Source organism: Humulus lupulus, unplaced genomic scaffold, assembly GCF_963169125.1.
Source record: "Humulus lupulus unplaced genomic scaffold, drHumLupu1.1 SCAFFOLD_43, whole genome shotgun sequence".
In the NCBI taxonomy this organism is placed as follows: Eukaryota; Viridiplantae; Streptophyta; class Magnoliopsida; order Rosales; family Cannabaceae; genus Humulus; species Humulus lupulus.
The window spans coordinates 109369-124175 of NW_026908654.1; the positions used below are offsets into that span (position 1 = coordinate 109369).

General features: G+C 31.6%; 1 protein-coding gene across 1 annotated transcript; it reads left to right on the forward strand.

Moving 5' to 3' along the window:
• Nucleotides 1–7206: 7206 nt before the first annotated feature.
• LOC133810256 (uncharacterized) lies at nucleotides 7207–10200 on the forward strand. The gene is made up of 4 exons (XM_062246025.1): nucleotides 7207–7254; nucleotides 7638–8232; nucleotides 8530–9104; nucleotides 9205–10200. Exons 2-4 carry the CDS (start codon nucleotides 7659–7661, stop codon nucleotides 9922–9924), a joined length of 1869 nt encoding a protein of 622 aa, XP_062102009.1. The 5' UTR covers nucleotides 7207–7254; nucleotides 7638–7658; the 3' UTR covers nucleotides 9925–10200.
• The last annotated feature ends 4607 nt before the right edge of the window (nucleotides 10201–14807 follow it).

Sequence of the window (14807 nt, forward strand, 5' to 3'; positions counted from 1 at the left end):
TTAGACCCTATTTTGGTACCATAATTTGTTTAGAATTTGTTGAAAATCTGTAGGATATTTTAGATAGCTATAATGTACACCATCATATAAAAAAATTTGGGATTATAACTATTCAGGTACCGAAATAAAAAAAAGATACACTGGCGTTGTGTTGAAAAAAAGAAATACATTGTTGTAGCTCCCTGTATATATATATATTTATTAATGAGAATTTTATACTATTTTTTTTAGAGTGCGTGGAAAGTAATCTAAAAAAAATTATGAGGGGTACATCTGTAAAAGGCATAGAGAAAATGAAAATAAGAGTACTGTATAAAGTATATATAGATCACATATAATCTTATCGATTGTCACATTATCATTAAAACCCCAAATAATGTGAAAATGATGTTTTAGTCAAGAACGTGTGGTTTAACTACTAGAGTAATTTTCAAATCTTTTCGACCAAAATGAATGTTAGTTAAGTGGGGTATGATAAATTATTAATTTAGGCAGCTATATTCAAATTAGTGTATACAATTTATTCATATCATTCTTTATACTCTTTTTCATCTCTGAGTTTTAAGCTAACATCACTTGGTGCCTGATTTTAGTTTTTTTTTTTGTTTGTAAAACTTCGATGTTTCTAGGAAAAAAATCTATAATAATGACAAGATCAATTAAGTTTTAACTAATATCTTCGTATAATTAATTTGATATATTATGAATTTGAAAATATTTACTCTAAATTTAATTAATTTTGTTTTAGGTAAAACAAAGCATTTGGGCATTATTGCAAAAGAGAATAAAAAGGACCATTCACTCGGTCATTTTATTCATCATTCAAGTAAAGTTTAGAACCTCCAAGCTGCTAAGTTCGTTCTAGAGGTGTCGTCGCTGTTGTTGTCGTCGCTGGTCAGGGGAGCTGCAGAGGTGTCGCGTGTTAGAAAATGGTGGCCAGCGGTGGTTGGTCTGGTGCTCTTGCCGTGGCTTGCCGAGAGAAGAAAAAGAAAGAAAAAAAAGAAGGAAATGAGAAGAAAGATAAGAGAACGCCGGGGAGAGAGAGAAGAGAAAAAAAAAAAAAAAAAAAAAAGGGCCTTTTGACCCTTGACTCGGCGGGTCCCACCTTATTTTAAAAAAAAATACTATTTTATTAATAAAAAAAATATGAGTCTTTACAGATATAGTTCAAGTTTTATTTTTTTTGGGTACCTATATTCCTAGGTCTCGGTATGTATACTATTTTTGTTAATTTTTGTCGCCCAACTTTTGTTAGTTGTATGATTTTACCCTAACTTTTGACAGTATTATTTTGCCCCCTAAATGACAAAGTAGGTATTATTTTACCCCTAATTTTTTATACAATATTTTTTTTGGCCCCTAAATGGAAAAATAAGTGTTCCTTGACCCCGTAAGTTTAACACCATTTACAATTATTAGTTACTAAAGAATATAATGGTCTTTTACATGATTTATTAAACAAGTATTTTTTTATACCTAAATAATATGTATATATTTTGTCAAAAAAAAAACAACTATGTATATATACAAAATTTATGATAAACTTATTACAAAAGAGAAAATATTTTTAATATATATTTAAAAAAAATTATTTATGAAAAAAATAACATAAGTTAATATATAATAATATTTTAGGGCATGTTTGGAAGTAACTATATAATTACTAGGCCGTGTAATTGCTAGGGTAGTAATTATATATCCTAGTAATTAATTACAGTGTTATTTAAAATACAAGATGTATTTGAATATCAAGTGGTAATTACTTATAAATTCATAATCTCATGTTTAGCAAAATAGTTAGTAACTGTGTAGTAAAATAATATTATGTAATAAATACTATTTAAAATTGATAGTATTTAAGTAATTACACTAAATTCTCATGGCACCAAATTATCATGGGGGCTATGAGATTTGGAGAATGTAATTAGGACCCCTCATTTACCTTCAATTACCTCATTTACATTGTTGTTGCCAGGACATCACTTGGATTTTACTGATGTACCTCAACAATTTAATAAACAAGTCGTACAAAAGATGAAGGTAAAAAATTAGAACAAGTCTTATGGTCTCAATTTTTTATTATAATCATTTACAAACTAAACTAAAGTGTTATTTTTTTAATGTTGCATTTTTATGATGTTAATGGTCATCCAGAACCCAAGAGAGTTATCAAAACTATCTACACAGAGATGCACAAAAGATATTCTGAGAGAAAGTACATCAGACATACTCACTTCAAAAAATATTACTCTAAGCCGGAAGATTTGGAGAGTGTTCTCATTGCCCCACCTAACCATTGCACCAAGGAGAGTTGGAAATATATTATTCAATTGTTTTTTAGCCGAAAATTTATTGTGCGATCCAACCAAAACAAGAAAAACAAAAAAAGAAATGAAGTATACATCGATGCAAGGCACAAAATTGTTAGCAGCTAAGCGTCACCAATTTGTAAGTAAAAATATTAATTTAATTTAACAAAATTATACGTTCTAACATACTATCTCTACATTTGTATAGGCAAACCCTGATGAACATTTTATTGATACTTGGAAAGAAAGCCAGTTGAGAAAATCGACAAAACTTTTTGTCAACAACGCAGCTCGAGAAACTTTTGTGTTATTATTTTCATTAAACTATGTTACTATTGTGTTTCTAGCACTATTTATGAACATGAAAAAATGGCAAAAGAGCTTGAGAGCGCACGACATCAAAGCCAGTCTCAAGGACCAACAGAAGGATCTGAAACTGGATCTGCTGCTGATTCCTCGTCGATCGATCAGTACGAGATTATGAGTAAAGTACTTGGGGAGAGGTCTGACTTTGAAAGAGGAGTGGGTTACAATAAAGGGAAAGGGAAAAAATCAGCCTCCAACTCCACAAGTCAAAGTCAGTCACAAGCCCAACTTGCTCATACGCCTTAAGAAGACATGGCTACTATGGCGGAGATGATGAAGTCAATGCGTGAAGAGATCCAGATGTTGAGATCTCAACAAGGTCCATCTGGTAATCCTCAGCATACTTGTTCAGAAACTGAGTCGCGATTTGACAGCCTTCTGCAATGGTATTTACCATCACAACCTGAAGGTGGTATATCCTCTCAAAGTCCACCACCTTGGTTGATGCCACAACAATAACAACATTTTCATCCACTTCAATAAAATTTTCCTAACATGTATGAAAGTACATCGCAAAAATTTCAGTACATGTATGGACGCACCTATTTATTGCCCCGACGTCCCTGCAGGATCTCAGACGTCACATCCTAGTCATCGTGACTTTGAGGATTCATCGCAGCAACAACACCTGCAGCAGAGATATGGTCAATTTGAAAGTTCGTCCCAGTAGCAAAGGTATGGTCAGTTTGAGACTTTATTGCATCAGTCTCCCTCGGCACGATCACATACTCGACAATTTGGATCATCTTTGCAGCAGTCTCCACAAGCTTATTATCCTTCACCACCAGCACCACAGTTTGCTTCACCACCATTATCGCGCCCTAACATTGGTGATCAAAATATTGACCTGAATGTTATTGAATATTTCTTGCCTAGTTGGCCCGATCCAAACAATAATAATTAATTTATGTTTTTTAATTAAATTAAGACAATTGATATTTTATTATGTTTATTTTATGATTATTTTATATGTAATTAAATTAAGACAATTGATATTTTTATGATTAGTTTATATGTAATTTTGTTTGATGAATATTAATTGTGTTATTAATAATTTATTTTAATTTATGTTAGATTTTATTATCTTTAAATAAGTATTATATGTATATTTATTATTAAATAAAATCAAATGAATTATTATATTTTAATATTATTAATTTATTATGCCCGGATTAATAGGGGCGAGACCCGTTGGTATTAAATAAGTCAAACGAGGTTGACATTCTTTTACTCCAGCGGAGTCCCGCCCCTATTAATCAGTCGGTATTAATAGAATATTGTGGGGTGTCAGTCCGTCGGTAATAACCCTAATCACCGACCGATTATTACAAGCGGACTATTACCGGTGGACCCTCGCCGGTAATATAAATTATCGACCGAATCCGCTATTATTACCAGTGGAAGCCTCCGCCGGTAATACATAGTTCTGTTGTAGTGGTACCTACTCCGTCTCCATTTAGATGAGCATTCCTTGTCCTATTAGAGGCGAGCTATCGTAGAGCCCCGTCCCTATGGAAAAAAAATTGCATCCCTAATCTAGAGATTAGAAATCACAATGAAAAAAAAAATTGAGATAAGAAGAAAAGGATGAGAAAGAAAAAGAAATATATTCGACTAAATAACATAATGAGTTGTCGATGTTAAAAAGCAGATTTGGAATTTGTTAGCGAATTTTCAAATTTTATAGTAAATTTTAATCATTTATTTATCAAATGAATATTTCCGTCTAATCACACAACTCATTAATAAAAAATGTACTTTTGGCCAGTGTAATAAATCAAACCGGGCATATAGCATTAAAGGACATCGTACATCGCCCATTCACATTATTACACAACAAAAGATTGACTCATGCATCTGTGTATCTTTTTGTCTTTTCTCTATATTTATTTGCATAATTATTTAGTTTTCATCGTTTTTAGAGTACTCACACTACTTTAAATATTTTAATTTAAAGTTTGAATATTTGTATTAGATGAAGTAAACTATCATTTTCTTTAAAATTTTGAAGAAAGATAGACATAAACACTTGTATCGGACTTCTTTAAGATCTCTAATATTCAAACTTTCTATTTTTTTTTTCTTTCTCGTTTATAATTATTAAGGCTATTAAATTATAATCAAACTATCAAATTTAATTTCCCAATTACTAAACCCTTACTTAGTTACGGGGTGCATAAAAAAACATAAGAAATATTAAAATATTACTTAGTTGGGCATTATTAACTAGTAACAAGTTAAAAGTAACATTTAAAATGTATATAATTATTCGTTAAAAACACTTTTATTGATTTCCTCTTAAATTAAAATCAGAAGTTAAAAACACTTTTATTGATTTTCAAAAATTTGTGGAAAGAAAATTTGATACTAAAATTAAAACACTTCAGTCAGATTAGAAGTCTTGATCCTTTCTTCAACTCTTTGGGAATTCATTTTCAACACCTATGTCCTCACACTCACCCTTAAAATGGCAAATGAAAGAAAGAATCGTCATATTGTTGAAATGAGGCTGACACTTCTCACTCAAGCTTCTATTCATTTGCACTATTGGTGGGAAGCCTTTAGCACAACCACCTTTCTCATCAACCATCTATCTACGCCAACACTTAATCACAAATCACCCTTAGAAACACTTTTCTCTGTCAAACCATCATTATATACGTATAATATATAGTCATAAAATGTAATAAAAAATTACTTTTCAGTCAAAGATAATATAGTTTTTGTATAACTAAAAGCTAGTCACATAAAAGTTAAGTTCATATTAATATCAACAAGTGTCCGTAACTCATTCTAGTGAGGGAGGTTGATTCTTAATTAACGGTGTGGGCGTGGAATAGAAAAGACCTCAACTAAATTCATGAGTCCCCAACATTATTGAATTCAACGATCGATAGATACGGCTTAAGACCTAACAGTAACATTTTTTCTTTAAATTAGTTAAAAGTAACATTTGAATGATATAATTATATTTTTAGAGTAAATGGTGGGAAAATATCCAATATCTGCGACTTTTGTGTGTGATATATTCTGTATTTGTGCCTCTTAGAATGAGAGTAGAAACATCATTTTCTAGACTTTATGGAAAGTTAAAAATGTGTATCAATCATGTGTATCAATGCCAAAATATCTCACAAATCTCGGATCTTAATTTCTGAAAATCAATTAATCATACTTATTATAGTAATATCAGTTACTCAATGTAATTTTCTGAAAATTCAATAAGAATTAATTACACAATATTATGATAATCTTAGCTTTGACCAAAGTGATAATTTGTTAAAAATCAATAAGAATTAATTATGCAATATTCTGATAATAATCTCATATTATAATGTGTTTTGCATGGGATAGTTTTGTCAACATGATTGGATAATAAAGAAAGATGTCTTTTCAATTTTTAAATAAATTCTCATTATAGTATCATAAATATAGACGTTGATTTAGTTGGCACTAAATTTATAGTCTTCGTCTCTCCTAATTTCTTTCAATGTTAAATAAGTCTATGACCTATCTATTTATTGCATTAAAATAAAATTATGTGTGTATATATTTCTTCAATATAAAAAGTGTGTAAATAATGAAATTTTTTTCTTTTAATGGTTTGCTTGGTTAATATTAACGGAATATTTTAAATTCAATATAAAAAGTGTGTAAATAAATATGTATTAATTATATTAATTTAAATTCAAATGTTATAAAATATTATTATTATAATACTATACAATATAAGAGAAAATATTTAATAATTATATTAATATAAATTGAAATGTTATAAAATATTATTATTATAATAATATTTAATACAAAACTAAATATTTAATACTTATATTAATATAAATTTAAATATTATAAAATATCATTATAATAATATATAGTACATAATATTAATTTAAAAAAAATTATCATTTTAAATCATATTATATATATTTTTAAAATAACTATAAACAATGTTTTTCTTTAATTTTTATTAATTCAAAATTTCAGGATTTTTTTAGACAAATAGATTTCTACTTCGGTTTCTACTGAACTTACTTGGAACGATTTCAGTTGTCGGCCATAACCGAAGTCTTTCCATCTTAATATAAACCGAAGTAGATGGCGTTTTCATAGTGAAGGTTCTTGGTACGCCATTCTGGTCTAGTTTCATGTATCTTAAAAACAAGAAGTGATGGAATGGAGTAAACTGGTCATGACGCACTTTTTATTATACGATAATAATGATCCACTGTGTAATAATGTGATTGGGTTGAGTAGGATGTAATACCAATTTAAAATAAATATTTGTCAGTGTAATAAATGTATGAGTTGATTTTTCTAATCAATGTGGTAGCTAGCAGTGATCGGTAGCCAGCTAACTTGAAAATGAGTGCTCAAATAAGGTCCCTCAAAAAAAAAAAAAAAAAGAGTACACTTTAGTAAAAGCTTATGAGATATTTTTGGTCACCACAAAAAAGAACTTGTATTAAAAAATAATATTTAGTAATTGATATATATATATATATATCTCACTTTGCAGATGTGTACTCACTCTCCATCGATCTTCTCTTCGATAACTTTGGAGTGTTTTCATATAAAGGTTAGGGAGTTGGCTTATCAGCTTACTTTATCATTTATTCATTATTCAATAATATTATTTCATGAGCAGATGACTTTTGATTTGTTTTGACTATCCTATATTATGTAGTTTGTAATGACTGTTTTACACTATATATTTTCAATTGCACACATTGATATCTAAGTTGTTTTTAGCTTACCTAAACCAATTTGTTGTCTTTGTTCATGAGAGAAGGCCAAAGAGGAAATTGTAAATGAATTGGCTGGTCATGAACAGAATTGTTTTATCAACCATTTTAATTGTCGTCCCGTTGGATTTATACATATATATATATTTATATAGATAACCGTTATACTTGCTTTTTTGTTGAAGATTAATTATGGGTAATTCTTTGGCTAATGAAGATTTAAATAAAAGAACACTACATGGCGTCCATTTCTACAGAAGTTAATAAATGTAGTCTTGATCATGAGCTGTGCATCTTTAAGCTTCACGATGCGGTAAAGTCCGGACATAAAGGCAACATAGTCGAGCTCTTAAAAGAAAATGAATGTTTAAATGCGGTTGAGAGCAACAAAAATGGTGATACGCCCCTGCATGTTGCTGCAAGGTTAGGGCATTTAGAGGTGGTTAAATTCCTTCTTAATGAGGTGGTTGATTTTGAAGCAGGAAACAGTTCCGATCTACTAGCAAAGACAAATAAGAAGGAAAGTACGGCGTTGCATGAAGCTGTGACGATGAATAAGTTGGAAATTGTTAAGCTTTTAATTGACAAAGATTCAAATTTAGTTTATTCGAATAATAAAGATGGAGAATCGCCATTGTTCTTGGCTATCGATAGAGAACTTGATGATATTGCTATTTTCATTTTAAGTAAAGTTCATTATGTCCATGGACAAGGATTATCTCAGAATAGAAGTTGGTCAGGAAGGAATGGTTTGAATGTTATGCATGCAGTTGTAATCCGTAACAATGGTCGAATAACACAGAAAATCAAAGGTACATCTTGTTTGTTTTTCAGTTGTTTAAGTTTATATATATATAGTTGTTCTGTTGTATGATATCTAATTGTTATTTAGTTTTTGTTAAATATATTTTGATTTTTTTTAAAAAAAACTTGTTATTATGCAATTAGTTGACTTCTACGAAAATCTTTTTTTTGAATACATCAGGTATTATTTTTGAAAAAAAAAATCAATGACAGTAAAAAAGTTAAAAACATAAAAAAAAATATATATATATTTTTGAATACATCAGGTATTATGTTTTAAACATATATAAATATTTTATTTTCAGGAAAGCCAGATATAGATACGGATGTGATGGAGGCGGTTTTCCAAAAATATGGTGATGATATTTTACAAGAAAAAGATAAGCATGGATGGACTCCTCTTCACTATGCGGTACACTTGAACGAGATAAGTTTGGTGTATAGATTTATGTCGCCAGGCGGCTCATCCCTTTGTTGTATCCAAGACAATGAAGGCATGTCCCCTCTTCACATTTCGGCCAGGAACGGTTCTTTTCGAGCAGCATGTGCATTAACCACAAATCGTTTAGGAATACATAGTCGCAAGATGTTCCAATTATTGGACAACAACGACCGAACTGTTCTACATGTTACGGCGGAGAGTAAAAACACTTTATTTTTTGCATCGAATATATTATTTTGGGATGAATGTCAGGATGTTATAAATTGGAAAGACAAAGATGGAAATACTTGCTTACATCTTGCCATCTTAAGTCGAAATTATGCGATGGTAACAATACTTTTATACTTTGATAAGGTTTACGGTGGAGTACTAGACAAATACGCTGTTAATAATAAGGGGATGACGGCCAATGATATTTTGTATGATAACTACGACCCCGTAAGATTTATATCTTCTACTTATTATCCAACGATTGCATATCCTTCCTTTTCAAAGTATAAGAGACTAAGTATAGTTTAATATATATACATTCTTGCAGATCTTGGGTCAGTCTATATTATTGTTAATGAAAGTGTTCAGTTTCTGTTCACGGAGCTTGGAAAGTGTACATCCAAAAGAATCATCCAACGAGACACTTACACGCGAGCGTAAACAAGACAATGGTGAGAACAAATTACACCCCAAGGACATAGCACAAGAATCATCCAACGGGACACTTACACGCGAGCTTAAACAAGACAATGGTGAGAACAAATTACTCCCCAAGGACATAGCACAAGAATCATCCACACAGATACTTGCGTTTGAGCTTAAACTAGGCAATGACATAGCGAACGTCAACTTACTTGTGGCGACAATCGTGGCAAGCATCACATTCGCTGCCGGTGTCCAAATTCCAGGTGGATACAACGATGCTGGCATGGCCATCTTAAAAGACAATGCGTCGTTCAAACTGTTCATGGTCTTTAACTCACTGGCTTTCGGTTTCTCAGCTGCCTCAATCTTCTTCAACTTTAAATTGGCGCTATATCAAAAGCGGTTCTGTCGACCAACCTTCTCGGTCATGGCCATTAATCTAAATGTCGCGTCTATTGCTTCAACGGTATTGGCTTATGCGATGTCTACAAAATCCACATTGTTGGATACCAAGACTTCTCCCTGGGTAATTGCGTCCTCTGCCTTCGTGATACCTGTGGCCTACTTTATTATACATTTGTATTTTTACTTTTTACGTCTTCTAATAACGGGAAGGAAGTAAGAGGTAGACTAGGGCGTCCGTGTATTACCATTATCCCTATTACCACATATTAAGTACTACTACTATCAAGATTAAAAGCTTTGATCTTCTTATTCAAAACAGTTACTTTGATTTATATTTATGCATATAAGGTAAATGTTGATTTATACCTATTTCCAATAAAGTTGGCAGTGCTGACAATGTTTTGTTCTAGAGCATTACCAATGAAATTTGTTCTTGGCATCAAATGGGCTTGGTCTTCTTTCTTCTCCATATATGACAAATAAAATTAAAAAAAAAAATGTTTGATTGACCAATTAGCCATTGTGCTTGTCACAGTAAGCAAACCAATAAAATATAATAAATTTCTTTTCATAGAAAGCTTTTTAATTTGTGTATTTGGTATATCACCTTCTAGAAAAATACATACAGAAGGTGTAAAACACCTCTAAAATTCATTCATTAGAAATAAAAACATTGGATTGATGATATATGAATTATGGGTTTCGAACATTGATGATGAAGACCTTTCGAAAAGGTAAATGCATGGGACCTAATTACTTAAAACTATCATACTTGAATTACACCTCATGTCATGTGGTGTTGTGATAAGAATGCTTTTGTTGGCATCCTTCTTTGTTTAGGTTAAGGGTTCGAATCCCATCACAAACCTTCTTAAGCCTAGCTCCAGCAATGTTGTTGATGCTCTAGACTAGCCGTGGAGATCTATTTTTAGGGATGAGAACGCACGTTTTTTGATTACCCAATCAAATGAATATAAGATACGATCTATTTTTTTTAATTATCATTATTGTAGATTTTTTTTAGAGATTTTGAATCATAACCCTAATTTGTTTGGATTAGAAAATTTCAATACTCTTTAGGAGTATCTTAAATGTATTGACATTTTTTTTTTTTTTGGGGGTTTCCTTGGTACTTAATTTTTATCTGGGTCTTTTTAATTTTGTATGATATTTGTAGCTAAAGACTCGAGTGAGAAGGATCATTTCTATGAGACTTTTTACGTTAATCGATATGATATCTCTTGTGCCAAACTCATTTGGCTTGTTAAGTTATATTTTTTGGTATTGTTAAGATTGTCTAATGTCTCTTTCCCTAAAAGATACAGGGCTTTGGATATTTTTAATGTTTTAAACTTGAGAATTAAAGATTTCTAATCGACTTCGGATTTAGTTTATTTCACTGTATTTTGGAATTTTTTAGTAGAATTTTGATATTTAGTACTTTAAGTTACTCAATGAAGTAACACGTTAATAATAATATTTCATAATAATTATTAAATTAAAATATGTAAAAACTAATATTAAATTACATCATCGGTGATATTTCAATTGCAACCTTACGTCACCCATACAACTTACAACTTACGTCATGGACTATAATTTTGACCTACCTATTAAATTTTGTCCTTTCAAAGCATTCTTATCTAGAAAAAGAAGGTATGTGTTGGTTGTATCTATTAAATTTTGAAAGGACAAACCCCATGCATAGTTGGGACTAGGTCTACGTTCCCATCTTGTTTGAATTAAAGCATCAAGTACATACCATCAGCCAAATTTTAATTAATATATTTTTTACTCCAACAAATTAAGAGTTAAGGATAAAAGAATAATTACAAAACTTTATTGTTATTATTAATTAAGAATGGTAAAATAAAAATGCGCATGAGAAACAGTTTTATAATTATCATCTCCATATTTATAGGTTTATTATATATTAACTATACTCTCTTAATTAGCACTTAATAATAATAGTTTTTAATTTTAACTTTTAACTCAATATAAGAACAAAATATAAATATTTAAAAATGTATCATTAGAATTAAAATTTCAATTTTATACTTCTAAAAATTAAAGTACCAAAAAAGTTCACTAAAAAATATAAGCTAAATAATATAAAAATAATATGCTTAAAAAATACATCTTTTTTTTGGTAAATCAGTAAGATTATATTGCACCACAAACAAATACAAAACAGAGAACAATCTAACAACAATTAATTACAATCTCTCAGAAGAGATTCCACCCAATTCTGATCTACCCTATTGAACTTACTGAAATTTATATTAAAAAGCCTCTCACACACACTATGAATAATATTCCTAACAATTACATCAATTGGAATACTAATCTGGTTCCACAAAACAGAATTTCTACTGTGCCAAATATGGTAAACCAAAGCTGAAATTATGCTGATAAAAATCTTCCTTCTGCCTTGAGAAATTTTTTTTTTCCCAATCCACTTCAGCAGGTACTTGAGATTATTCCCCTGATAAGCTATATTACACCACTGCAGAATCTCAACCAGAATTTTAGAACTAACACAACAAGAGAAAAACAGGTGCGAGTGGCACTCTACAGCATTCCCACATAGCAAACAAGCAAGACTGTGAAGAGGATTATATCTCTGAATTCTATCAAGAGTCGGTAATCTGTCAAGGAGAGCTAGCCAAATAATAACTCTATGTTTGGGATAAGAAAATCTGTCCCAAATCATAGCAAACTGCCACCTGCCAGCAACTATATTCAATTTAGACACTAGAGACGCTATAGTAAAATTGAACCTGTGAAACTCTTGGTGAGAAAACACAGATTTGAGTTTATCTTTCACTTGTACTATCCGTTTCCAATACCAGCTAGCATCTATCGGCGCTACATGATTCCACCAATCTCCTTGTTTAATGTAGATTGTGTTCACCCATTTAACCCATAAGTTGTCCTTCTTAGAGGAAATATCTCAAACATGTTTACCCATGGCACAAAAATTCCATAAGGCAATATCTCTAAACCCCAATCCTCCCTCTGATTTAGACCGGCAGATAACAGACCAAGAAACATGGCCCGGATTACAACTCCAATCAACCCCTTTCCACAAATAAGCTCTACAAACTTGTATAATTCTTTGCAAAACTGAACGAGGAAGAATCACTAATTGAGACCAGTAGGAGTTTATAGAAAGAAGAACTGAATTTATTAACACAATTCTACCAGCATAAGACAAATTCCTACTGCTCCAAATTCTAATCCTACTAACCATCTTATCCACCAAACTCACACAGTCAGCTTTAGAGATCCTTTTAGCACAAATCTTCATGCCTAGATACTGAAAAGGCAAGCTACATTTCTGAAAACCAGATAAAGCCACAAGTCTATCTATAGTATTCGAATTCATACCTGCCCCATAGACCGCGGATTTACTGATATTCGCTTTAAGACCAGAGGAATTAGAAAACAATTTAAAACCTTTCAACAATAAATGAGCAGAAATGTAATCTCCTTTACAGAATAAAAGAAGATCATCCGCAAAACAAAGATGAGTGGGCTTTAAACTTTGGCATCTAGGATGAAATTTAAACTCAGCCTCCTTAGCCACCTTGCTTAAGATTCTAGTCAAATACTCCATACCAATCACAAAAAGAAGAGGCGAGATTGGATCACCTTGACGTAAACCTCTTTTAGCTTGAAGAAAACCATGATGAGCACCATTAATGGAGAAAGAAAACCGAGTAGTAGTAACACACTCCATAATAAGATTGGTAAATTTTTTTGGAAACTTTAAGGCTTCAAGCATTTCTTTTAGAAAATCCCAATCAAGAGTATCATACGCTTTTTGAAGATCTATCTTGAACAAACAAGCTGACTTAGCACTCTTCCTGTCATAACCCCTAACCATGTCTTGACAAATCATAATATTATGAGCAATACGCCTTCCTTTAATAAACCCACTTTGATTTTCAGATATGATATCAGGGAGCACTTCTCTTAATCTCTTACAAATCATTTTAGAAGCAATTTTATAGACCACATTGCAGCAAGCAATTGGTCTATAATCACTCACTGAATTCGGACAGACCAATTTTGGAACCAAAGTAACAGTGGAGACATTAATCTGTTTCAGCAGACGACCAGAATTCAAAAAAGAGAGAATAGCTTTAGTCAGCTCAGCCCCTGTCACATCCCAAGTATCCTTAAAAAAACCACTGCTAAACCCATCTGGTCCTGGAGCTTTATCATCCGAAATAGAATTCAGAGCCTCTTTAACTTCTTCTACAGTATAATCACGCACCAACCAGTGAGCCTGAGACTGAGATATCAAAGTTCCTTCCTGCACCAATCTCTTGTGAACTATGGTTCTATTAGGAGTAGAGGTTCCCAAAAGAGATTTATAAAAATCTAGAAAAGCAGATATAACCCCCTCCTGAGTATCAATCCATCTACCATCCTGGTCTTGAATAGAATATATTGTATTGTGCTGCCTTCTCTTCTTCAGACTAGCATGAAACAATTTAGTATTCTCATCTCCACTTTTGAGCCAAGCAATCTTAGCTTTTTGACTAAGAAAACTCATGTAATTCTTGTGTGCTTCTCTATACACCTGCCGAGCCTTTTTTTCTTCCTCAATAAGCTGGAAATTGCCAGGATTACTTTGCAATTTCTGTTGAATCTGAATTAAATTATTATAGCTATCATGATCTTGAATCTCTACATTACCTCTGCCATGTCTATTCAATTCTTTTAATCCCATTTTGAGATGCTTCAGCTGAGAGACTAAACAGTACATAGGAGAACCTTCTATTTTGACCAACCAAGATTTCTTCACAATATCAGTAAAACCAATCAGATTTTTCCAAAAGTTAAAATATCTGAAAGGCTTTTTGATATTCTGCATAAGAGGATATATGGAGAGAAGACCAGGAGAATGATCAAACTCATCTTCAGGGAGAAAAGTCACCTCAGCTGTACTATATTTATCCCTCCACTGTCTGTTAGCTAAAAATCTATCTAAAAATATATCTATTGTCTACTTGCTCAGTTGTCGGTAAGAGGAAGTCCTCCACTATGGGAATCATCTCGTCAACTTCATCATCATCAACTACCTCATCA